Source organism: Anser cygnoides, chromosome 2 (assembly GCF_040182565.1).
Source record: "Anser cygnoides isolate HZ-2024a breed goose chromosome 2, Taihu_goose_T2T_genome, whole genome shotgun sequence".
Taxonomy (NCBI): domain Eukaryota; kingdom Metazoa; phylum Chordata; class Aves; order Anseriformes; family Anatidae; genus Anser; species Anser cygnoides.
Window position 1 is genome coordinate 101,846,816 of NC_089874.1, and position 24,726 is coordinate 101,871,541.

General features: G+C 42.6%; 1 protein-coding gene across 7 annotated transcripts in view; it reads right to left on the bottom strand.

The window, feature by feature from the left end:
* ZNF407 (zinc finger protein 407) overlaps positions 1-24,264 on the bottom strand; it is a 338,196-nt gene extending 313,932 nt beyond the window's left edge. For 2 of the 7 annotated variants that reach the window (XM_066992727.1, XM_066992728.1), the window contains exons 1-3: positions 24,123-24,263; positions 9,907-10,055; positions 4,895-5,800 (exon numbers count right to left, since the gene is read on the bottom strand). In XM_066992727.1, coding sequence (XP_066848828.1) covers positions 4,895-4,943 — 49 coding nt within the window. In that variant the 5' untranslated portion in view covers positions 4,944-5,800; positions 9,907-10,055; positions 24,123-24,263. Of the gene's footprint in view, positions 1-4,894; positions 5,801-9,906; positions 10,056-24,122 lie in introns of all 7 variants that reach the window. The other 5 variants (XM_066992723.1, XM_066992722.1, XM_066992726.1 and 2 more) reach the window with 5 other exon arrangements.
* Positions 24,265-24,726: the final 462 nt, after the last annotated feature.

A 24,726-nucleotide genomic window follows, 5' to 3' on the forward strand; every position in this document is an offset into this window, starting at 1 on the left:
AACAGATGATTAAATACTAAATGTTTATCTATGTGCTTTATGCTATGATTTAAACATCAATTTGCTGCAGATCCAAGTATCCATTTTTTTGTTCAGTTACCCATTGAATGAGGCCATGACCACAATTGTAAGTACTTCCTGACAAGATTAAGTAATTGCAACGTTGATACAAGCAATGCAAGGTACAAAAAAAGTATTCAAGTACATGTCAAAAAAATCGTGGTTTTGAGGACAAAGTAAAAAAGCGTTGAATTGGGGAAATATACCCAAATCAAATGGACTTGTTACTTACAGAAGTAAAAACAAAATTGCTTTGGGGCTTAATGATAATTTAAGGAAGGCCTGTAAGCAATTGAGTGCATAGAAGTTGCATATGTTGAACAGACCTGTTTTCCAACTGCAGGCCTGTCATTGAGCTAAAATACTGACCAAACTTGTTGCTAAACACCCTGTTAGCTATGCCTAGCCTTTTAAATGAGAAAGCAAAATCTCCAGATCCCAGCAGTCTTTTGGAGGCTCCAAATACTGCTTCTCTGTGTTTTTCTGATTCTTACACTGTATTATTTTTTTCCTTTTTCACTACACCATGATACATACTATCACAATTAGTTAGAATTAAAACAATCCAGTCCATATTCTCAGTTGGTATAAGCCAACATACTGTCAGTATACTCAGAAACACCACAGCAATTAATAGTGGAGGGGAATGAAGCCTTTGAAGAGCAAGCATACCCTGAAAAGGTTTATGACCACTGCTTGTGATATGGGAAAAAAAGATTAGATTAAAATTATGCTGTTTAATTGGAGTACAGCTTTATGTATATAACTTGCTTAGGAAATATCAAGAATTATTTCAGTGATGAGCACCACAAGCCCACCCTTAACTATCTGCAAGCAGCAGCCATGGGTCCTCTGCCTCACTGCACTTCCACAGCGAGTTCCCAGCCCACCGCTGAGACCTGACCACTCTTCCCTTATATGACCTGGGGGGAAAAAAGCAGTTTTTCCCTGCTGTACAAGACAATTTGCAATGTCAGACCAATCCTCCATCTTCTTTATAGGATACTTTCCTCTCAGAGCATTTAATTTATCAGAGAACCTGTCCAGCAGTGTACTAATACCTGCACTGGAAACTTCCACTATCAAAGGTTGTGGCTGGGTAGTTAGTGGTTTCTCCATTGACAAAATTTCACACATCCAAGCCATATTAACAAGTAGAGGATTGGTGGCTCCTCACCACACTCTCTTCCGACATGCTTCATGCCCATTTATAGTCATCCTATAATTTGATTTAAACCTTAAAGTGCTGTCACACCTAGATCAACCTCTGACAGAAATCGCAAACCACTTCCAGCCAGAGATACGGTAATCACCTGAGGTGGATGCTTCCCGGCTGTCACAGAAAGGTATCAGCTCCTCTCAGAACAAGCCTTTCCTGCCATACCCGCTCGGATTCAGCTCATTTCCAATAGCCACCTGCAAACCTCCAAAAAGATGGCTGCTTACTGGCATGCGGTACCCGCAGGCCTAGCCTTACTTCTCGGCATTTGTTCGCTAACTCTCCAATAGAAGTTCATCCTACTCTATGAGCTATCAAAAAAAAAAAAACAGATTGCAATCCCAGCTCTGGCATCCATCCTTGTCCGGTTGGATTCAATTCAACTGTATTGCATCAATTAAGGGCTTTCACGTCCTTAGAAAAAGAAATATATTTCCCTTATTTTATCTTTGCAAACTGTAGTCACAAACAGGTTGCTGGACAAATGTAACATGCAAAATACAACTCTCACAGATACTCCCAGTAACTTCAGTGTGAAATGAAACTAGTGACACATGTAACAGAAACGTGCAAAGTAGCTTTATGCCCCAGCCTTCTTACCTAATGCCTACAGGCCTCCAAGTCAACAGTAAATGGCCACACTCGTTTCTGCCTTCATTCTGTGATAAACTTTTCCCAAGCAGACCAGAGATGCACTCCACTTCACTTACAAATAGCACTCCTCCTGGTGAAGTCAACAGCCTGCATCTGTCCCACAGCTAACAACAGGCACCAGCAAGGCAGTAACTCCTCGAGCACACCGAACAAGTTAGGTGTAGTAACAACTGTATGCCTTCACATGCTTTGTCTCCAACCCACACGTGAGTGTTCATGAAAATAATCTCTCCCTGCACACGCTCCCCAGAGGCACGTTGGTCTCTGCCCCAGCCACCATGTACCCTGTGTCAAAACACAGTCACGCTGGAGTTTCCACATGCATGAAACCATAATCCATAAAGAACAAAACATAAAACAAAACATCTTTGAGGTGACTGCTGTTGTCCTGCTAAAATTACCCTTATATTAATGTAAGGACTTACATTTCCTTAAGTTCCTTTTAGTTCTCTCTTGAAGTCGCCTTTAGGACAGGAGTGTATCCTCTGAGGCAGGTGGTAATGGCTATTGGCACTACTGTTTGCTGGGACCACAGTCAGTGATTTGCTGCGACAGGGCCAGTTTTCCAAACCCCAGACGAGATCTAACCCACAGCACTGAAGCACATCTCAGTTTCTCCCCACTCCGATCTTTGCTCAGACAACACCTCCGTGTCTCTAACACAACCTTAGTAGCATAAGCCTCAGTTTTCTTGATGGGACAGTGGTGCCTTACACACAAAGCAAGCTTTGGGCAGAACTCTTCTCAGCTTCCTGCACAGATCTATTGTGCGAATGACTATTATATTCAATAATTATTATTAATGAAGGATGTGTTCAGCACACCGTAAGTCTCCTCTAGGCAAAAGGAGCCATCTTAGCACCGTTTTGCTTTTGCTTCCTGTGCTTCTTCCTTTACTATAAGCTTCTTTCCTGGAAGTGCCTGCTCAGATTTGCCACCAAACAAGAGGGCAATGGCAAAGGAACAAGCTGGTCTCAAGTCTGGACTGTCCTAATACTCAGTCTGCATAAGCTAATTCATCTCCACTCTCATCAAAGCCACAACACTAATTAATGGCTAGCCTACATTTAGTATTAGTATGGGAACTGAGACATCAAAGAAGGCATCAAAAGCACTCTGAGTTTGTACAGTCCCAGTGACCACAGCTAAAATATTATACATATGGCTAAATGTGGGTGGTCTTTTTTTGCAAAATATATCTTGGATGAAGCATTGAGTGGAACAGGGATCAGCAGCAGGAGCAAAGATTCTGCATCTGGAGTTTGATTAAGTCAACTGGCAACCAAAAAACACATTCTAGATGTAACAAGTACCTCTGCAGCCACAGCAACTTAAGCACACGCTTAAGTCCAAATCCTACATACTTTCACCATGACTGAGTAAGGCTTTCAACATCAGTGTGATGCTGGCAGACTCACACAGCAGTAGAAGTGGAAAAGCACAGTTGTTGAAGTTGCTACTATTTTGATCATGGATCAATAAGCCTAAAATGCATGCAAGATGTAAGCTTTCATGCTTTTCGGTCTATCTTCAGTTTTTAAAGATTCCAGTTAAGTTTTTGCAAGTAACAACGATAGGTAACCACTTAACCTATCATATCAATAAATCAGATGGGATTTTGCAGGCCCTGAGACCGCACCAATAAAATGGACAGGTACAACGCAGCAGACCACCAAGGGCACAGAATCAAGCCCAACAGAAATAGACAGCGGTCAAATCTTCGGTATTTCAGTAGCTGAAAACTCAGCTCTGTCAAACGGCCCTCTCTGAACATCACACTTGATGTTCAAAATGAAGCTGTTCTAACTCAAAAGTGGGTTGACTTTTTGTAACATAAATCTTTTGTTAATGTTCATATAAATCAAGTATAGCTGAACAGATTCTTAAAGGACATGAACAAAAATTAATTTGCCACATTAGCTTCAGGTTAACAAATTCTTCTGCTTGGAGACAGTCATACATTACTTAACGTACTTTAAGGTTCTTTGCAGCACATTGCTGTTCATAAGTTTTGAAAAGAAACCTGTTGTGGCCCGAACATTTGTGCTAAGCTCAGTAATTCTACTGGAAATATTAGCTAGGTCTTTAACACAATGCTTTTCTTCAATAATTACTCAACTATCCAAAAGAAGTTAAACATATTTTTAAGATCTTCAAAAGCAAAATGTTTATGTTACATATGCTACATCTACATCATAAAAATTCCAAAATCCTCACCAGGTATATGAGGAAAGATACATTTTTAAATTACAACTGCATAATACACAGGATTTTGGCTGTGACACAAAAGCCTGTACAGCTAAAGATTCTCCTCTTCCTTGCACTAGGACTTCCAAATGGTCAGAATCATGGAGTTCTTGTTTTAATAATTAATCTAATTTAAAAGACACAGTCCACTGTCACAACTCATCCCTTTCTCACTACCTCCAAAGAAGAAAATGAGTAGAAAACATGAGAAAAAATCCATTTCTTAAGCTACTACTACGATTTAATACCAGTTAAGAATACAGATTTTTTTATTCTTCCTACAATGCTTTCTCATATATTGATATTGTATTTGCTACAGCTCTATATAAAAGCATCAGTCATCTGGGGACAGAAGACCTTCTCTTCAACAGAAATAGAAAACATTTTACTGGAGTGTTTTCACTATTTTTTTTCCTCTGGTAGTCCACAAAGCAGGATATAATTCCTCTATGCCAATAGATAAAGACAGTACAGTTGAGATTTTCAATGTGAGACTTTCATTTCCCTAATCCTCAGATGAAATTTAGAAAGTTGTAATCTCAAAATCGAAAGGACAAGCAATTTAGTAATGTTCCATAAACCTGAAATGAATTGCAAAGCTCCCTAACTTGATGCTCAATACATTTTTATTTACTTCTCTTTCTGGTCATATGCCAGCTCCATAACAGATGGAGTGTGGATGCGTATGGAAGAACCCAAAGAAAGTGTACTTACAGGTACCATATTCCACATAGATTTTTATTTTCTGTGTTAATCCTGGCATGCAAATTCCCAAAACACTTCTCAGTCAGCATATTATCATCTCCAAGTACTCAATATCCAATCTGCAGTGTTTGTAAAAGATGAGATACATTGAAAACAAAGTTTATTTCTCTCCATTAAAAATTTCCCTTCTTCAGACAATTAATTCTTTCAATGAAATCACGGAAACAATGAAGCAATATCAATTTAAGGAGCTCCTTATATAGCCTTAACAAAACTGAATATGAACAACTCAATTCAACATGTAACCTTTGTGCCAAATAAACATTTTCTCACTTGCAAGGGCATTCGCAATCAAACTGTGTGTCTTTCTCACAGTCTTACAAGGTTACATCTCTTCCTTCAGAGCAACTAATCCAAGAGAATAGTCTCTCAGCGATGGAACAGACAAGACAGTGTAATTGTTGGTTCAAACAGAAAAAAGATCAACTTTACTTTGAGAAGTATTTAATGCTACCAGCCACAAACATATTTTTCCTCGCAGCTCAAGAATGTTGGAACTTCAAGCTATGCGTTCTAACCCTTTTCTTTATGTACAGCAACTCATTTTGTTAGAGTTTGTTCATTTGTTAGGCACCAGAACCTCCAGAGAAGACTTCCAAACAAGCTATAAGCTTTCAACGACTAAAAACTTTGAAACATCCACACTGGCGAATCTACAGTAGTTAAAATAGCAAAATAAAAAGCCCACTGATAGTCATCACCTCAGTATCACTGAGGACTGTTAGCTCTCTGCGCTCATTAACATCGTCTTCTCATAGGCATCAGAAAGAACTGTAAGGGCATCAGAGGGAAATAAACGCACTCTGCAATACTGCTCGTCTCCTTCTTGCTTCTGCTTCCAAGCCACTGAAAGTCCTTCAGGGGGAAAAAAAGACAAAATAAAGGAAGTCTTTACAAACGCCTGACATAAAAAATGTAGATGTTAACTCGCCCACAAAAAAAAAGGCGGGGGGGGGGAGCTTTTTAATTCATCATCACCTCACTTCAGAAAGAGCCAAATGCTGCTAAATTCAGTAAAGATCACTCATTAGATTAGTTTTGCCAAGAGTCCACACACACACACACACAAAGGCATGGATACAGACTCATTTCAAGTGCTGTCAGAAATAATTCAACGTCCAAGACAGATAGTAAGAGGAAATGCCCTAGAATCTCCTAAGAAGCGTTGAAGGACCTAAAAATTTTCAATTTTTGAAATTTAAAGAGATCCCTGTATTTTGACTTGTTAAATTCAAACAATTTTGACTATTTCCAGAGGGAGGCATAGATACAGCAACAGCAATAAAAATATACAACAGACTCCTGAGGATCCAAGAAAGATCGTTATTTCTATAGCATTGTGATATTTATGGATGAAAAACAATATTTAAGTCTTCTCAAAACAGTTTAGAGTGTTCATCGGATCCATGAAAAAAAAATATATCACTTTTTGTACACAGTAACGAGTCCCTTGGTTTGTGGGAATCCTCAGAATTACACGGTTTCGTGCAAGATGCAATTCTGACCAACCTCACCAATTAAAACTAGGAAAAAAAAAAAAGTAAATGCAATTTGAATCTCTTCTCTATCATAGGCTGTGGTACGCTCTAACATACAGTGGATCACACTGAAATGTGACAGAAGAAGCACAAATGCACTATCGCTATCAGGTTGCCGGCTGAAAAAAAAAAAAAAAGTTTTACTTTTTCCTGCACTTTTGCGAAAAAGTCAAAAGTAAGGTAAAATTGCTATTTCTTGCAAGCTGGCTCTTAGAATTTTTACCCTAAAAACCCTGACTCTGTTCTCCTTTAAAACAAAAGGAGTACAGATTTCCTAGATAGCTATTCCGATGTCCGGTACTTGCCAAGATTTACTAAATTTTCACCAACTTTCTTTTTGAAAACAAAAAAATAAAATAAAATAAAATAAAATAAAATAAAATAAAATAAAATAAAATAAAATAAAATAAAATAAAATAAAACAAAACAAAACAAAACAAAACAAAACAAAACAAGATAGCTTTGTTGGCCCCTTGTTTTAAACTACTGTGTCATACAAAAAGCAGCCAAGAGGCCCCCATTATGGCAGGCTGGGCTGCACTTGCCTGCTGACACTGCTTGAGGGGCAGCAGCAGCAGCAGCACAGCTGGAAAGCCCAACACAAGCAGCCAGCTCGCTGCCAGCCCGGAACCCAGTTTTTGAGTAAGATGAACCAGGATGCAGAAGGAAGTAGGAAGTAGGAAAATCTTCAAGGAAGAAAATAAAAAAAAGAAATATGCATTTTTTTTCACATTGGAATGTTCTCTTCATTTCTTACATACCAACAACAAAAACCCACACAATAAAAATGAAAATATTGAGCGTTTTTCAGTAATTTATTACCCAGATACTCACGGAGCAATAGCTCGCTGTATATATAAAAAATAACCTAACCAAAACCATTTCAAATTAAAGGTACCCCAACGATAGTTTGGATGTATTTTATCCATAATTTACGTAAGTATGCCAAACCATTCAGAACTAAGTTAAATAAATAAATAACACCTTCAATGTGAAGTTAAAACACCAGAACTGTAAGAAAGGCATAAAAAGCAGGGAGGATGGTGGAAGGTAGAAAGGGAAACCCAACATGTTTCAAATGGTGGTGTCTTCTGACTGATCGCTTTAATTGCCTCGCTTGTTGTTCTTTAATGACTCTAAGTTCTACTAAGGTAAATTAGGTCCACGTGGTTTGGCTTAATGTATTTTTCCTCCTCTTTTAAATGACTGTGGCAAAGAATGCATATAATAATTTGTGTGTACATGCACACACTTGGTGTTACTGTGCTTCCTGTCTTCAGCTGAGATCCTTTAATAGGCTGATGATACGAGGAAAAGGGCTCCATGAGTTTTTCATTGAACAGGTAACATTAGGAGTTAGGACTACTCATGCAGTAGGTTAAGAAAGTTTCTGGAGAAGAATATAAATTGTGCATACACTTCTAAAGAAAACAAGAAATTAATAAAAATAAAAGCATTCTGATGACACCTGGTGGCCACTTCACACAAGGAAGCAATTGCATTTCTCTTGAGAAAAGCAGTTCCACGAGAAATGTGTTACGTGTCTCTTTGGTAGGCACACCTACAGAACTGACAGATGGCATTATCATCAATTAAAATACATACTCATTAGAATATATACATTTACACGTATGCACATATCGAATCAACATAGTACCAGTATTAATACACAGCGAGGCGCTCAATTTTAACTATTAGCTTATTACACAAAGACAAAGCCCATTTTTCTGTACAACGACACAGAAGTGCGCACACTGAAAGTATTCCAGCTCAATCCTGTAAGACATATGAAACCCAGACTTTCTTTTCAGTTTTGATTTTCCAGCTCAATTGCTTAAATAAGGCAGAGGGGGAGGGGGCCGAGGAGCAGCTGAAGTGGGGGGCTGTTTCTCATTTCGGTGTGTTCAGAAGGGCTCTGTGCTATAGACGCTGTCCCTAATCCCTGTCGCAAAGCATATGAAGCAGCTTCATTTCTTTGTATGACTGTATCTCTAACAAAGAGAAAGTAATATCCACCATTAGAAATTAGTATAAAAATATGATAGCGGTACACAGATCTCAGCCGCATAGGTTATAAACCTCTAACACACGGTGGAAAGGCTGCATGTCAAATTACACCTTTTCTCCTCAACAGTTTCTTATAATACATGCAAGCAATCACAATAGTTCTGCCAGCTCCTCTGCAACAGATAGGGTGATTTTTTCTCCGATAACCTTAGATGATTGTCACCAAGACTTAAACCATCCATAGCTGTGCGAAGCTTGGCTTCCTCTGTAATAACTGTTATTTGCTTTCAAGAGAACAAACCCTGCTTCAGCTGAAGTCATTGAACGCCTTTTAAAGCTACGTACTTCTGCCTCTGAAAAGTTCAAGAGTTTACCATTGAATTTCACTCTAATTTCCATCACTGACTGTGCCAACAGATGGAAGCAAATACAAGACAGCAGAGGGAGGCATACAGATGTTACGGTGGCGCTTGCAATATGAGATGATACAAAAACTAGTACTGACTGCTGGGGCGCCTGTGACGAGTCATGAGCTACTCTTAGGGCACAATATGGAGCCTCTTCCCTTCCCCGTCCCCAAGCCCTCTGCCACAGCTAACCACGGAGCTACAAAACGTGCCCTTCCTCCAGCCACGGAGAGAAGAGAAGCCGAAAGCCAACCAGCAAAACAGACTCCTGGTCAGCAGACGGAGAGAGAAGGCGATGGAGGCAGAAGCAGTGCTGCAGCGAAGCGCTCTGTGCACCCAGGAGAGCGGGGCCGGGAGATGTGAGAGCAACATCCACCTTGCACCGCAGCCGTGCAGAGAAACCAGCTACCAGGGGGATGGGAAGGAATTCAAGAGGAGTAGGGACAGCCCCTTGCTGACACCACCATCACCTGTAAGTCCCCAATTACCCCTTTGTACGAAGAATTCACATCACTGATACTTTTGGAACAAATACCATGAAGGTTTTAAATGCCACTCCTTATCAATAGTACCACTTTCCCCCATGTCTACTTGTGTCAATGCAACAAATTCTATGCCTACCCAAGTCAGTCCCTGAAATCTAGTTATCTTCCAGAATTAGCAATATACTTGAGCATGGGGATAGTTTTGGAATGATTCCTCTGAGGTTTGAAGTTAGGCACATGTGCCCAAGTGCATTCCCAAAGAAGAACTCACTGGCAATGAAAATTTTCATTCCTCCTTCCTCTAGGAATAGTACACACAGTACAGTCACACTGGAGACCAGACCACTTCCTTGGTATCTACAAAAATTGTGCCACTTCATTCTGTTATATCAAACAGCTGCACCTTGCTCACTAGTTTTCTATTACGTGGATATCTAGTGCAAAATCTCGGTATTTTAAGGGATATTACATAACAGCTACACAGGACTGCAGTGCGTCTCCTTCAGTTTATCACAAAATCGTACCTCCAGTCAGCACCCCGAACTATCAGACATCACTGAGAAACATCAGAAGTGGAGTCCAGGGAAAGCAGTGTTCTCCTCTGCCCAGGCCTAGAGGCAGCAGCTCCACCTAAAGCTGCAGCGCTCAGGGTAACATCTGTAGTGCTCCTTCTCTGCGGGGAGGAAAAACAGGTACCGGTGAGTTCAGTGACCGCAGCCATCGCCTCCCCCTCCCCACATCCCTTTTGGGCAAGCAGTCCAAACAGGAACAACAGCGTGGGGGACCTTTTCCAGACGAGGCTCCACGCATCGCACGCCAGCAGAGACACACGATTTTTCCCCATGAGAGGAGACCTTGGGGACTGCAACTTGTGTAAGTTGCCTTTGTATTTCCTCTATTCATCACTCTCTCTTGGGAATGCATTAGGAGAGTGTTATTGCTAAAAATACTACTAATTCCCTGAAAAGCACTGAGTTAAAATCAATCTTACAAACTTTCCTGAGATCAATAGGTTTTAATGAACAAAGAAAACATATTCTGTGGCGACAATGGGCACGCTCACGGAGACCAAGCTAGAATAAGAAATTACAGCTGTCCCAGCGTTTCCTTAGAGAAAAAATTGACATATTACTAAGTAGGCTATCACTCAGTTCAGACTGCACGAGGATCCGGAGGACCACAAGCTCACCCTTATGGGCTACCTGCATGATGATTTATAACAGCAGAGCTCAGCCAGGACACAAAGTCAGTTTTTCCGCACTGTAGACACGGCGGCATGTTGGCTCCACGCTCCCAGCTTACTAAGCAGTGGAGCTACACCAGCCCAAATTACAGACAGCGTTAATTTCTCCGACGGAGCAATACGGGCACAGAAAGCAGGCTGCAAGCCAGACAGGCTGCTTCCTCTAGCAAAGAGTACAGGCACAGTCTGTTTTGCACTCAAGTGGTAAAAAGAATATTTAGTCCCATGTTTCAGTCATCAATAGCCATTTTACTGGTATTCATTTTGTGACAACACTTTTAACAAGTGCTGGAGGAGTTCTTTTCCTAGCTGTAATAGTCAATGTAAAAAGAGGTAACAGTCTAAAATTAAAGCTTACAGAAAAGAAGAGCAAAAATATTGCTTATCTCTTTTTAAGTGAAACCTTCTATTAAGCGTTCTGTTCCATTTTGTGTTTTCTAGAACACTCGAGCATTACATCCTGTTTCTCCCAAGCACCATGATTCAGATTTTCACTTTCCGGTAAATTCCATAAATATTTGATAATCAAATACAACTTCTGTTCTGTCAGCTCTGCAGCCTTCCCCACTCTAAAGCCGCATATCCTTTCACTTTTTAGGTGAAGCAGGAAAGGAATTCACTTCCAACAGTTGCCCTGTAATTCTATTTTACAAATAAAAATATCACTTTGTAGCACACGCACCATTTTTCAGGACTCTAATATATGATATTATTGCTATAAAGTAAGCGATACAGAAGGTTTTACTTGTTAAACCTCTGTAACAGCAGGACAAATCGCAGCAATATAAATATGCAAAGGTTCTAATTAAAACAACCGTTATACTTTTTTCATCAAACCCTTTTTGCATTATTGTGCTAAGGAAATCTACGAGTTCTTAGAGGCACACACAGAGGAAAAATAAATAAATATTCCTTCAATGGCTACAAATTCGTCACAAAATCCACCCCCAAAAAGCCTACACTTGGACTGTAGGCTGCTTAGTAGACATCCTAGTGCCTCACTATCTGTTTGAAATACCGAGAATACCCACAAACTTCTAAATCCAGCTGAAGTCACTGGGAATAGGGCATTTGAAAGTCAAGATATTCCTTTAGATGCTTAAAAAGGATTCAGAAAGTAATGCCAGGTAACAAGATTTCATTATTTTATCTTCCCATCTTTGTTATTTACAATGCAACAAAGCGACGTAAAAACATTTTTTTCATAATTAGTGTTTTTATTTAGAAAACTCAACAGTTAGGAACAAAATATTATGTTATATTAGACAATTTTCAATAACTTTCAGATTTCTAATGTGCCCAATTATAAAAGAAAAAGGACTACAGAATAAAGGTAGCAAATGCACAAATTCAATGCTGTTAAAAGGCAGACACATGAAATCCCATGTATCTTGTGCCATTTGTAAAAAGGTTGTTTTATTATCAGTGTAACTAATCACAATGAAGCCATCTCTTACAACCAAAGACATTATAATGAATTTTCTTTACAGCTACAGAGAAATGGGATTTGCTGTTCCATATCAAACTAGAACAGGCTGTATAAATTCTTCTTCATATTTACTGTTAAATGTAATTTTTATCTATAAAATCAGCCATGAAATATTAAAAACTGAAACAACAGAATTTATATCCTTTACTTAATTTAGTTTAAACGGTCTATTCACTAAAGAGAGGGAAAAAAGGTTACATATGTATTATAGCGCGCCCTCCCCTCTCCCCCTCTAAGCGTTTCCATTATAAACCCCCCAGATTTTGGAATTTACGGTCGGGCTGTAAAAATTCACTTCATACTTAGAGTCGGCACACTTTCACAATTTTTTTACAAAATAAATACGGAGGAAGACAGGAGAGGGCCGCAAGGGAAAAAGAAAAGCAACCAGACGGGAAACTTGATGGCCTAGCCGCCCAGACACCTGGGTGAGGGCCACGCGGCCTCCCTGGTGGCCTGCACACCTCCAGCGGTGAAACTGCCCTGGAGGAATGGGCAAAGGACGGCTCTGGGCTCCCTCAGAGGGTTGGGGAGCCAGGCATCGCCCCGGGGAGGTGAAGCAGGGACCCTCGGTGCACCTCTGCCCTGGGAACAGGAACACGGAGGCTGCCAGAAAGCGTCAGAAGTTCATGCGAGCTGAAGGGCTAAAGGGTATAAACAAGGGTTTATTTCATATAGAAATACATCTATAAATATAGAAAACAACTTATACATAAGCAGGTCCATTCCAAAACGAAGCACGAAGTAAGTCAACAAGAGACAAACAACCATGGCCTTAAGGTTTATGCTGCAACCTAGACCATTTCCAACTACCAAAATCTTATTTTCAGCCTGGAGCACAGCACAAAGCACAAAAACAAGCTGTACCTCAGCTCTCAGGGTTGCCATTTTGCCAGGAAGCACAGCCCTGCCTCGGTTCTCACAGGCAGAAAGATACTACTGCCTACACACACCCCCGCCACACACTCAACAAAGATGCATGAGAAGAAAGAACCACAAAGTAAGAATGTTAAGGATCTACCAGACACTGATACCATAATTGTTCCAGTGCTATAATTTCATTTGTAATATAGATGAATAGCGAGGAGCAGAAGAAAGACTCAGAAAGTTGCTGGGCCATGACAAACGTATCCTTGAAGAAAAAAAAACACAATCAACAGCAAAGGCGTGGAGTGTAAAATCAGTTACCTGTTTATGAAATTTACGACAGATGACCAAAAGGAAAAAGACGATGGAAAAAGGAAGGTCGAACCAGACAGCATGGATGTTCCAAGGGTTAGAGTCGTTCTACGGAACAAAAAATCTGCACTTGATTTCCAAAATTCAACAGTCCAAAATTATTTAAGACTGTGTCCACACCAGGGATGTCAGGCACAACTAACTGAACTGCTCAACACCAAGCTTTAAAATGTCTGGATCACAAGTGTGATCTGCAATGCTGAGTTAGGTACTTGAATAAAATATACAGGGAGGAAAAAGAAAAAGAAAAACAAACAAAAAACAGCAACAACAACAAGAAATGAACTCACATGGAACAGCCTCCTCCAGTGAGAAGAAAAGACAGCAAGAGAGTGAGCACGAGTCCTGAACCTAGGAAAGCCGAGCTGCTGGGTCAAGCAACCTGGGCAAAAAGAAGATGGCATTGACTCCATGGAGCTTCTACCACACTCTTTACCTTTCACACATCAGGAAAGCCTTGGTCCTGCACTTGTACCATGCCGGCTGACAGAAACATCCTGGCATCATGAAGCAAGCACCTAACCAAAGCCTCCTCCAAGCCAAATGGAGCTGCTCGATAATGACATGTCCCCTGCTTCTGAAACCAGAGCACAGCTCCAAGTGTGCACATCTCATGCACAGGTTATTAAGTTTTCATGATGATTCACTAAAAACCACATTCTCTCTAAGAGTATATTTATTTTTTATGTTAAAAAGCATTTAGACACTAAGAGTATTTCTTTTAGAATTCATTATATTTATTTATTCTTAGAATTTATAGAAAAAAATGTATTCATTACAAAAAAGATATCGACCAAATACGAGCAAACACATTGTAGTTGCTCTCCCCTTCAGCTGTTTTTAGTAGAAAGACATTGAAAGTGCATTAGGAGCACTCTGTAGAACTATCTAAACAAATAAATATCTAAACAAATATTTAAAAAAAAGACCTCAACAATATGCCATTTAGTAATAAAGCACACTTTACGAAGCACTGGAATTTGGGGGACTATTAGTCTTGAAAATGCCTTTAAATTACCCTTATTTGGAATGACTGGCATGACTGCATTATGTATACATTTTTACATTGCTTTATCCAGCTGACTAAATTGTTAAAAATAAACGGGACTGAGCAGTTTGACCTTCAGTGACTTCTACGTGTATTCTCAAAATTAACACAAGCACTGAATGCTACTAATCTTGAACTTCTCACAACTGATCAAAGGATACGGCCCTGTAACTCACTACAATCTAAAATGGTAGTGCTGAAGTGCGTTTTCAGAAAAGTGGTTTATAGCTCTAGATTTAAAATGCAAAGTTTCCATTATATTTAATAATTAAAATGCATGCTGTGTTATGGTTACATTTGGTGACTGGATTAGTAGTACCCCAACTGAGTTAAACAATGCCTTTTTCCTATTAGAGTTCGTATTACCATATCAGCTATTTGTTTAAGAAAAGGAAGAAAAAAAGCACAGCACGGAAGAAGGAGTAAAAAAGAAATATGAATATCAAACATACTGAAAGACGGTGAGGACCAAGACAGTGAGAAGACCTGGTATCAGCAAAATCTATGCTAGCTGAAAGTGGAGAAGCTGAAATGTCTATGCATTTAAAGCATGAAAACTTTTTTTTAAGAGAAAACATTTGTCATTGAGGGTTCTTGTTCAAAGTAAATGGTTTAAATCTCAGTCTGTTTTCCCGGATTCAGTCTCTACAAATTTAGGGAATACAGACATCACTGTCAAAGAGCGGACTCTCTCAGGCTGTCAACTTCTTAATCAGGGTCTGACTTCACTGGAAAGTGTGAAATTATGTAATTATTTATGCGTGGCAGTTCTGATGGTTTAGACAATTCCAGCACTCTGAACATCTTCTTTTATAAATCAAAATCCCTACTGCAATCTTATTTCAGGGAGAATACCATTCTTTCTTTCTGTGCTTTCTAGGTGGTTTATTCAAATAAAATTTAAATACTTACGTGGCGTATTTCTCCTCTCCCAAAACAGATAAAATCAACTTTTGAAATATAACTTACAAGGATGAAAATTAATTTAAAAAACAAAATCAGGGTGAAACTATGGCTACATGAACTGAAATTTTCTCAGCAGTGTCAGTTAGATCAGACGTTATCCAAAGCTCTGTAATTACAAGTCTAATGACCTTTGAAAACTTATAACAAATGTATAAATACACTGACCCCACACACAGACACACTCCTTACATATCTGCACTTCCATACAACATTTAACCATAAATTTCAGAGATTAACTTTTTATTATTATTTCAAGTATATTTTTAATTATCTTGGTATCAATAGCAGGTTTAAAGAAAGGCTCGTGTGCCTGAAAGCTTGCCTACCTCTCTCCATCTATAGTAGTTGGTGTAAGGTACCACCTCTACTTGCATACCTTCTACGAAATTTCCCCGGTAGGGTACCCCTTGGCACAGGGCATACACCCTTAACATACAAAATAGAAAATTCCCCATTCTCTGACCAAAGAAGTCTCTGTTCAGTGCTGTACCTCAGAATACACTGTGCCGATACCAGCAACATCTAAAATCATAACGAAGGTAATAAGGAAACAAGAGAAGGCATCCCTCCAAGTCAGCCTCCACCTGCAAAGCTCAGCATGTTTTTCACACGGAAATGGAAATTGAGTAGCCTGAACAGAGCTGGCAAAATGCATTCTCAGGTGTTTTCTTGTCCTCTCCAACCAGCTGTCTATCATACCTAATAATCTTGTGCCCAAGGGGGATTCCTGGGTTGCAAGACAAGGAGCTTCTTTCATCCTATCAGACGTCTGCTGCGGAGCTGCAGAAGGGATACCTCCAAAGTCGGACCTATGCTCCCTTCTCTTCAGTCTCTTCCTCTCCTTCCTTCCTCCCTCATTTTGCCATCCCTATTGCAAACTCCCTGGGTGACAAAAAGAAAATCAGACAGGGAACAAAGCCTACACACAACCCTCTGCAGGTATCATCAGAGACACACACAAAGAAGTCCATGAAAATAGTTGTCAAGAGGTTTCAAGCTACCTAGATTTAGAATGGCTCTCAAACTCAGGAGTCTGTAGCTTTGACAACTGAAGTCTAATCACAAGCAACAACAACAAAAAAGAGATGTTTTTTCTTATGGCATATCCCTGCGAAGCTCCTGGTACCGGCAAGGAACAACACCGTATTACAAAACTTCTGCTCTAAAACTGAGCTCTGGGGTTTTTTGGTTAATATTTAGACCAATAAAAAAGTACAATTTTATTTCTTTGTTTTTATATGCACAAATTATGAGACGGAGGGCTTGTGTCAGGTTCTGATTTTGATCATTTTGACGCAAATTGAAAAAATTCTGTTAAACTAAATGGAGATACTCCAATTTATATTCAGGTAAATGACATCAAATTCTAGTCCCAGGTTTTCTTTCCTTCCTGATTAAATTACATTAATGTACACTCAAAACAAAGCAACTACTGCTAGTCCTACTGTTTTCTTGAGCAGAATAGCTTAACCATTAACAACACATCACACGCACCTATACATTAAGTCATCAGGGCTCTTCCATACTTCTGCTGTTTTTCTGAAGCCTTGCCAACAGCGACCAGCATTACAGTGCGTGGGCACCAACAGCCTAAACATGGGACATACCTGAAGCTGCTTCCTGCAAGGAAAGGACCTACAGGCCACTGTTTTTCCCTAAAATACTTTGTAATAACCTGATACTCAAATGAGATATCAAAGAAAAAAACACCCACAGCACTCTGTTCTTACACAGAACGCAGCAGAAAAAGGCCCAAATACTAAATATTGCATCTTCTCATTGTTAAAGGGTTTGACATGGTATTTATCGCTATATTACCCCTAATTAGCGGTTTAAGCTTGTTAACAAGAAGAGTTCTTTTCATTTAAGATAAACAGGAATTATCTTCCCATTGAATAGGTAAAACTTGTAAATAGGACAGCTCATAAATTCTAAGATGAGAGTAACTAGGAAACTATTCATTAAGGCTTGTGTTATAAATTCAAAACATGAAGCATAACACGCTTAAAGAAGAAGGTTTTATTTTTAAAAGCATTCATTAGGCTCTCATCTCCAAGTCTCAGACTTGTAAATAATTTAAAGTGAAAATTTGAACAACAGGAAGAAAAAAAAAACAAATGCAATTCAAATCATTCCATTGTTATACCAAGAAAACTGAAAACAATAGAAAATAAGTAGGCAAATTTTGAAGAAAACATCCATAAAACATTTCTACAGAGTGTATCTTTGAACTTAGATATTATGCCACCACTGGATCCAATCAAAAAAAAAATTAGCTTTGCCTTAAACAATCAGGTTGTGCCTAATAAAGGATACGTATGCTAAACTAGTAATTTTGAGTATTCAGTTCACTTTATTCTGCTGCTGCCAAACAAACAAAAAAGCTGCAGCTTATGGATGCTTTTAGATTTTTCATTGTTCCCTTTTGACTTTTCAGACATGTATATCCTATTAATAATTTAAATGACATAAGGTGAGAACCCCCTTTCCCTGTAAAGAGTAAGATATATCCAGATTTGCCTCACACGGGGAGCATGAAAAGGAAGAGCCTTTTACTCCGTCGGCATTGAAAGCTGGCAGCAAAGACAGATGTAACAAACCTAACGAAACAAAACACAAGGATCAGTGCTGTCCCTCCCGCATATCCAGCGTCCCAAACCCAGCGTCAACACATCCCTGCAGAAGGCATGCTACGCAGCAAGGAACTAGGAGTGAGCGATTTTTTTTCCTGTTATTGAATTTCTAGGAGTTGGCTATCCTTTTCCCGAGTACTTGGAACAATCCAGCTGAAATGTAACACATCCTTCACTTAAAGATCCGATGTAAGAGAAGCATGCAACAGGCAGTCCCTTCTCCTCATTAGCAGGCCAAGGGACTGAAAACTGTGTAAGTGTTGCAGAAGTGTTGTGGAAATCCACACCACGCTTCCCAGGGAGAACGATGCACGCGTACGCTGTGCATCACACCAGTCAGTACTTCCAGAAGCGCCGAGCTTACCGCGCGCAGCACGTGCTGTGCACCGGCACCAGTAAATCTGAGGCTTGCAAGGCACGTAGGACTCGCTGTGCAGGCGCAGAGCGCAAGCAGTAAAGCCGGCAGGGCGCGAGTTACTCGGCTGAAGCACGCAGATGTTACTGCCAGTGTGCTGGAAGCACCCAGCGTGCCCGGGGGGAGCTGAGGCGCCAGGCAGCACGTGAGCAGCGACTGCGATGCCTCCTCGCTGGAGCAGGACCAGCTAGCTCACCCCGCTCATGCTTTTCCTCGGGCACAGAAGAGAAGCGGGTGGTGCCAGGGTGGTGCCGGCGTGTTAGGCACCATCCTTACAGGACGGTGCAGCGAGTGTCCTCCTGCCACGGCACATCTTAAAGCCAGCTCCGGGTGGAGTACCTCGTGTTTCACCAAACATCTTCTGCTAACTTACCAAAAGCAAACGAGCATCACTAAAACCTGCACAGGATGGAAACGGGCAGGCTTCCAGAGAAGGCCCAAACGTAGAAACCTGTCTGGTATAGCAAAAGTAGACAGCCATGCAGGAGCTTTTAAGGCAATCCAAACAGTACGCAAACTGTTCCTTTCTTTGTTTTAATCAGGGTTCTTCTGAAGACCTCCATGCTTTCAACCTTCTTGCTTAAATGTTTCCCACAAAGTTTTTATCACACATTACTGTACAGATTCCCAAACAAACAAAAAAAATCACATGAAACAATTACTTACATATAAATTGACGACTTTGTGTTACTATTTGAAGAATCGTAGAATGGGTTGGATCATTGAAATTAATTTTAACATTCATACATCTTTGTACCTGTATTTTGAGAGAGACTTCTGAAATGCCAAAAACTTGGCTGAGCAGAGCAAGAAAGTTTCTTTTTAACTACAATGAAACAAAGAAATACCAGACAGGAAAGCATCTATGAGCATGTTTGTAGCAAAATGATGTAGTAATCTACAGAGGTGTATACACCTGGATCTAGACACTGAAATACTGCACACCTTAACAGCGCTGCGTACTTCCTCCACGTCTATTACAAGTGCCACGCACACATAACTTAAGTCTCTTCTCCTGTGAAGACAGGCTGAGGGAGCTGGGGCTGTTCAGCCTGGAGAGGAGAAGGCTCCAGGCAGGCCTTGTAGCGGCCTTCCTGTACCTACAGGACAGCTGGGGAGGGACTCTGTGTCAGGGGGTGTGGGGATAGGACAAGGGGGAATGGCTTCAAAGTAAAAGAGGGTAGGTTTAGATTAGACATTAGGAAGAAATTCTTTACTCAGAGCATGGCGAGGCACTGGCACAGGCTGCCCAGAGAAGCTGTGGATGCCCCATCCCTGGAGGTGCTCAAGGCCAGGCTGGATGGGGCTTTGGGCAACCTGGTCTGGTGGGAGGTGTCCCTGCACACCGCAGGGGGCTGGAACTGGGTGGGCTTTAAATTCCCAAAACATTCTACAATTTTTAGACTTCAAAAGGCATAGGTAATTAAAATTTCTGCTTGTACTGCTAAGGACTGAAGAGAACCAAGAGCATTTGGAACCTCCCAGCCCAGTTAAACATAACCCAGGAAGTGGTCACCCAGCGGCAGGACAACAAAAATAAGTTGGCAATTAACAGCTCTGTTAATGCAGCACTGGAAGGCAGTCCTGAGCCTTACAGACAAGCACTTCACTTTTGGAACATCACTGCCTGTTCCAAATGGTGCTGGGGTTCTCTCTTTGTGAAGGAGCGCATAGGTTCGCTAGCTCTTGCTGTAATTTTCTTTCTGTAAAGCAAAATACTCTTTTGGAGTTTCTCTAGAAATTGCAAGGACATTTTTATATTTTTTGCTTCTTCACTGGTTTTATACATACACGTTAACAAATCTATTGAACTTTTGTTTTAGCACAGACCAATATGACAAAAATTAAAAAAAATAAATAAATACCTAGTTTAGAAGAAAAATAGGCACAGGTATTTTTCCTTTAAACTTTTATAAACTTTTTAGTGCTGTTCAGTGCAAAGGCAACAGACCAGAGACCAAACCACTGTGGCGTTACCGGAAAGGTGTCCCGTTAATCTGACACCCTGGGCCAGGCAGCACGCCCGAGGTGAGAGGGAGGCGCTAGCCGGCAGCTCCGCACGGAGGCCAGGCACCCAGCGCTTCGGCTCTGCCCAGGGCGCTCAGCACCAGCCCGAGCACTGCTGCGGATGTACCGGGAGCGACAGAGCGACTGCGTGACACAGCACCCGAAGTCCTGGCTCAAGAAAACTCGAGAGAAGAGCAAGGTCTCAAGGAGACCAAACAGGACCGGTGCCAACCCAAGGGCGCACCTGGCCTGTGCTGGGAAGCCCCGCCGTGCGTGGGAATGAGGGAGGTGATTTGCAGGGTGTAATTATAAGGTTGGATGCGTTTGCATGGCGTTTTGATGCAAATTTCGGAGGGGGGGCAATCTCCCTCTCATTTCCCTAACAGAGAAGGGGTCTCATGATCATGACTAAACTTTAGCAAAGCTTGTACATCTGCCCTTGGGTCCTGTTTCCTCCTTGGTCACAGGACCTCCCGGGTCACTTGGAGCTTTACGAGGCCGCCTCCCGTGCAGCCCTACTCCTAATTCACTCTCTCAAAGACATCCAGGGTTAATCCCGCACCTTTAATTAACACTGAATGCAGCTTGTGGGGTGTGCTGTTCAGTTCCTATGCGTTTGCGTGTTCACTACGAATGGCCATCCTTTGTTCTGCTCATTTCACACCGTTTTTGGGAGCTGGACTTCCAAGTCTATGCTGCTGGCGTGGCACTGGGTGCAGCTGCACCTTACACAGCGCAGTACCGGGCTGCTCCAGAGCCACCGAGGCTGATGCAAAACAAAACCTTCAGGGGGTAGAAAAACTGGCTGGCTGCTGATCACTAACTTGCCCGAAGTGAAAGTACCACGTCGGTTTAACTCCTCAGATAATACAAGGCACAGAAGAGAGATTCCTATGGCTCATAGCTAGTTCTGTGGACAACTGAACAGCTGCTCTTACTAACATTAAATATATATATGTATACACACACGTCACTGAAAGAACTGCAGCCACTACAGTTTGTAGAATCAGGTCGTCATGTCTCCCTCTCCGTTTTTGGTGCTGTGCTCATTACAAACGAATAACCTATACTCCAGTAGGAGCAACCTAAAAAGTGAATGCGGTAATTTTAACACACTCCATGATGCGGCATTCACTGGAATGAACAACTAGGCCAGACGCATCTTTAACCAACGTTTTTATTTGAGTGATGGATCACCCAGTGCAACCTTTTTGTTTCCCCAAGGACGAGAACATTTACGTTCTAAGCCACGTTAGGAAATTCAAACGTAGGAGCCACTCACCCATACCAGTTCAACCACATTTCATATACCAGTTCGTCTATACATTTCATCTCATGCACAGAAACACAAGTCTGTTGATATTTAAAAAGATCAAAAAACAACTAGGCAAAGCAGTTATGGTTGTTTGTTTTTTTTTTCTAATGGTGTACGCACTAATGCAAAAAAGCTGTTCTTCATCACAGAATGTTTTAATGGAGCATTGTGACTGAAATCTGTTTCGCACACATTATGTCTCCAAGTATTTTTCCACAAAAGAGCTTAGGCTTTAGGAAACTTTTACAACTGAAAACTTCCATGCAAATAAATTAGAAATTATTGATGCCATTAATATACAGTATTTCCTACAGAAGAATGATATTAAAGGATTAGCTCAATGTTTTTAACTCAGGTCATTTGAATTACATTACCCAAAATGCTAATAAAACTGACATGTTTGAACATACAGAAAAAGTCACAGTCCATCATCAGGCTGTCACGTCAGTGCATTTGACTTTTTTTTTTTTTAATGTATGGATTATACAATTACTGCCAGGCTCCATATTTTATATATAAAAGCTACAATCTGATTATATGTCCGTGTTGAAATAATTTATGAAATAAGGGTGGAACGACTGTAATGTTACCTCTGTGATGAATGTAACTTGCTGTGAATACTCTAAGAGATTGCAGGAGAGACCAAACTGAAGCCTGTAATTGTCTTCATCTTTCATGAAGAGGTGTGACCTGGGAAAAATATAGATCCCGGCAACCAAAGCTCCAGCCTCCTGCAAACATCTTGATTACTCAAGTTCTGATATAGGACTGGAAAAAGACAATTTATAGTCTTCACAGGCTACACCTTTAGATTAATACGGAAAGAATCACAGCAAATTACATCCGTTGTTTAAATTATACATTTGTCTGTTATTGTTTCGCACCATCAGCAAATCACTGCCACCACGACTACCCTTTCAGTTTTGGATTCCTGCTTTTTATTACTCCCTAGGTGTCACCATCGTGCTCAGTATGGTGCAGATGAACAAAAACACATGAAAAACTCAAAAGTCTTGCTAGTCTACATCAAGGTAACTACAAAAAAAGAAGAGGGAACAAGCAGTCAAGAATTAAAACAGTAACTATACGAAGCCTTCCCTCTTTTTATCTTCTCAGGAAGAGTGGTTAGGCATTGGAACGGGTTACACAGGGAAGCGGTGGGGTCACCGTCCCTGGGGGTGTTCAAGGAAAGGTTGGGCCTGGTGCTTAGGGTTTAGTGGGTGACATTGGTGGTAGGGTGATGGTCAGACCTGATGACCTTAGAGGTCTCTTCCAACCTTAGTGATTCTATGAACTCTGAGATCACCAACAGGTACAGCCCAGAGATCACAAATTAGACGTGCACATCATTTTTCAGATTGTGGAGTTAATTAAGGAGGGTAAGATGAGCACTGGGGTTCTCAGGCCATACAAGTTATCCGAAGGAGCAACAGGAAGCCTATCACCCCAGATCGAATTAACCACAGCCACAACCTATCCCCGACGGCCACCTGCACGCCAGCTCCGACTCGGCGACCGGTGCAGCTTTTCACCCGGAGATGCGGACCCTTTAGGAGAGGCACTGGGGAATCCCCAGGGCGCTTGTACAAACCCCCTCGCCTCAGCCCAACCCCGCCGGCCCCCTGCAAGGCCTCCGCCGCCCTGCACACCACAAACACCCGCCTACAGCCGCGGGAGGCGGCCGCGCCCCAGGGACCGACGCGTTGGGGGTCTGTAGCGGAGCGAGGTGGGCAAACGCCGCTAAAAAGCCACTTTTTAGCACCAAAAAACCCTCCCGGGGCCCCCTGCCCTCACAGGAGGCGCCGCCGCGCCTGCGCAGAGCCGCGCCCCGCCCCGCCGGCGGGCACGCGCACGCCTAACGGCCGCCGCGCGGCGGTTGGGGGCCGCGGGCCGGTAACCGCCGCCGCGCGCCGCAGGGCGCCCGCCGATGACGTCAGCGCCCCCTTCCCTCTCCCTCAATTCTTCCCCCCCACCACTCCCACTCAGGCGCATGCGCACCACAGCGCTGGGAGGGGGGCGCGCACCCCGCTGGGGGCTCTCGGCGCCGCTCCCCCCGCCCGCGGCCGCAGCGCCAAGGAAGAGCCCAAGCCCCGGCGGCCAATGGGCGCGCGGGACGCTCGCCCCGCCCTCCGCGCCGCGGCCAATCGGCGAGCAGCGGGGGAGGGCCGCGCGACGCGATTGGCTCCGCCGAGCGGCGCTGGCCTCCCGCCCACCGCGCCCAAAAAAACGACGGCAGCGCAGAGGCCCAAAAAGCCCGGGGGAAGGCGCCGGGCCGCGCGCGGCCCAACCGCCGCCCCGCCGCCCCGCGCGTCCCGGGGCCGCCTCCGGGGCCGGGCCGCCGGGCGGGGGGGACGAGGCAGCCGCGTGCCGGCCGGGCGCGCTTACCGGCGGGGGGGAGCCGTCCGCCTCCGCGTGTGGCGAGCTTGGTCACCAGTGGCGCGCCGTAGATTCGCCGCCTTGCGTCACGCCGCAGGGAGGGAGGGAGGGGGAGGGAGGGGGAGAGGCCCCGCTCACGTGACGCGGCGCGAGGGGCGTCGCGTGGCGCGGCGGGCGCGAGGGGCTGCGCCCAACGGCCGCGCCCAACGGACGCCGCGCGGGGAGGGGAGGGGGCGCCGCCGCCATTTTGTGACCCCCGCCCGGACAGGTGCTGGGTGGCCGCCCTGCGCCATGGTGCCCAGTGGGAGGCGTGCGTTTAAAAAGTCTCCCGAGGGACTGGTCACGCTGCTTTTGATTTTTTTCAGGGGATGCAGTTTGGAAAGGAAATGGTTGAATAAAGAGGTCTTGGGAAGCAATCTGTAAAACATCTTAGGTTTTGTGACCTGGTGAAGAAAGCACAGTGCTAAAACACTTTGCAGTGTTTCACAGTACTTCACAATATACACCCATAATACTTCATATTCCGCCCCCCCTCCCGTTTTTTTAAACTAAGTCACGCGATGCATATAATACCAAAATTAAAGATGTATGGCCTAAAGAGCCTAGACATCTG